Source organism: Lathyrus oleraceus, chromosome 2 (genome assembly GCF_024323335.1).
Source record: "Lathyrus oleraceus cultivar Zhongwan6 chromosome 2, CAAS_Psat_ZW6_1.0, whole genome shotgun sequence".
Lineage (NCBI taxonomy): Eukaryota > Viridiplantae > Streptophyta > Magnoliopsida > Fabales > Fabaceae > Lathyrus > Lathyrus oleraceus.
Window position 1 is genome coordinate 237,937,238 of NC_066580.1, and position 1,950 is coordinate 237,939,187.

At 46.5% G+C, this 1,950-nt stretch overlaps 1 protein-coding gene across 1 annotated transcript; it reads right to left on the reverse strand.

Moving 5' to 3' along the window:
- Positions 1–621: 621 nt before the first annotated feature.
- On the reverse strand, positions 622–1,560 carry LOC127122730 (uncharacterized). The gene has a single exon (XM_051053023.1). The coding sequence runs from the start codon at positions 1,558–1,560 to the stop codon at positions 622–624; it is 939 nt and encodes a 312-aa protein (XP_050908980.1).
- Positions 1,561–1,950: the final 390 nt, after the last annotated feature.

Consider the following 1,950-nt stretch of genomic DNA (forward strand, 5'->3'; position numbering starts at 1 on the left):
CCACCTTATCAACCGTAACACCAACAGAGGCATCTTCAATGGCGTTTACTGCAGGATCTCCATGGGGAGGAAGAGGATTGTTCTTCACATTCGGTCCCATATCCTTAAAAGACATGATCTTGCTTTCAATCAGTTCACGAACCCTATGCTTCAGAGCGTAACAACCCTCTAGGTCATGTCTGGGGGCACCTTCATGAAAAGGACAGTGTGCATTAGGGTTGTACCATGGAGGAAGACGATCAGGTGGAGGTTCCATAGGTATGGGAACCACCAAACCCTTTTGCAACAGGGAGGGATAAAGCTCAGTGTACGACATTGGGATTGGATTGAAGGTCGCCCTATCCCTTGCCTCTTATTCTGGTTCTGAGCATTTTACCTCGGAGCTTGAGCTCTCGACTGTTGATAGACAGGAGCTGCTGGTGCTTGTTGGTAAGTTGGAGGAGCCGCAGCACGTTGTTGAACTGGAGCTGGTCGATAAACTAGAGGCGCTTGATAAGCCTGAGCAGGCTGTTGATTGAATGCAGGCGTCATAGCAGCTACGTACGGTTGTGGGGCGTACTAAACGGGATACATGGGCTGCTGATAGGGAAAAGGTTGTTGAACATATTGCTGAGGTGAATATTATTGTGGTCTCCTTCTTGGAGGAGCTCTTCCTTGACCAATAGTCACAACATTTGTTTCCCCTTCCTTCTTTCTGGGAAACCCTCCAGAGAACTTCTTTTGATTAGCATTTGAAGTTCCAGCTACAACCGCCAGTTTGCCATTTCTTACACCATATTCAACGCGAGCTCCTATAGCCACAAGCTCGGAGAATCCCAAGGAAGCACTTCTAACCATATTTTCATAGAATTGGGGTTGGACAGTGTCGATAAACAGTTCTGCCAATTCCTTCTCAGCTAGAGGTGGTTCAACTTGAGAAGCCAATTCCCTCCATCTCTGAGCATATTCCTTGAAGGACTCCTTGTCATGCTGGAACATGCTTTGCAACTGTCTTCTGTCAGGCGCCATTTCCATGTTGTATTTATAGTGTTTTATGAACGCGTCTGACAGGTCTTGGAAACACCTGATCCTATTCTGATCCAGACTTAGATACCATTTGGAAGGAGCCTCACTCAAGCTATCTTGAAAATAGTGGATCATCAGCTTGTCGTCTTCCACATGTGCGGCCATTTTTCGGTAATACATGATGAGATGGCTCTTTGGACAAGTATGCCCCTTGTATTTGTCGAAGTTTGGAGTTTTGAATTTGGCCGGAATCACCAACCCAGATACAAGGCACATTTCTTTGGCGGCAGATCCAAAGACGTGGTCTCCTTCTAAATCTCGGAACTTCTTCTCAAGGAGCTGCATGTTCTCCTTTACTTCTCTGAAATCCTCAAACCTTACTTCATCACCAGCAACGGTTGATTCGACAGTCTGATACATGTGATGTTGATCTTCATAGTGAGGAATATGCCTAGCATAGGCAGCTAGTGGAACAACAGTATGGATGACTGGACGTGCGTCGGTGTAAACCGGTAATGGCACGGCTTGTTGGACAGATTGCCCTATGTCGTGCATTACTTACGCTCGGGGGACGAAGTCATAAGGTAGCCCATATGGAGGAAGGGTTGAGGGTAACATCCTCTGAGGTTGGACTTCCACTGCTGGGCCCATGGTCTTTGAAATCACGGTCGCTTGCGGAACCTCAAACCTGAAGGTTAATGCTTGCAGCATCTCTCTCATCTGGGACATGCCTCCCTTGATTTCGTCTAGTTCAACCTAACTCGGGCGCTCTCTTGCTCTTGTTCAGCCATCTTTGTCTTGCTCGGGCGCGAGTATTGTACTGGTGTTGAAAATTCAACGTGAAATTGGAGGAAGAAAGGGCGGAGTGAGACTCTATTTTGAAAATGTATGAATGCATGTATGGATGCATCTTGTTTGCAAAACTCTTTGTTAGTTTTAGTCATT

Excerpts from the sequence above, each read along its gene's own strand:
- LOC127122730 (XM_051053023.1), bottom strand. The coding sequence starts at position 1,560 with ATGCACGACATAGGGCAATCTGTCCAACAAGCCGTGCCATTACCGGTT.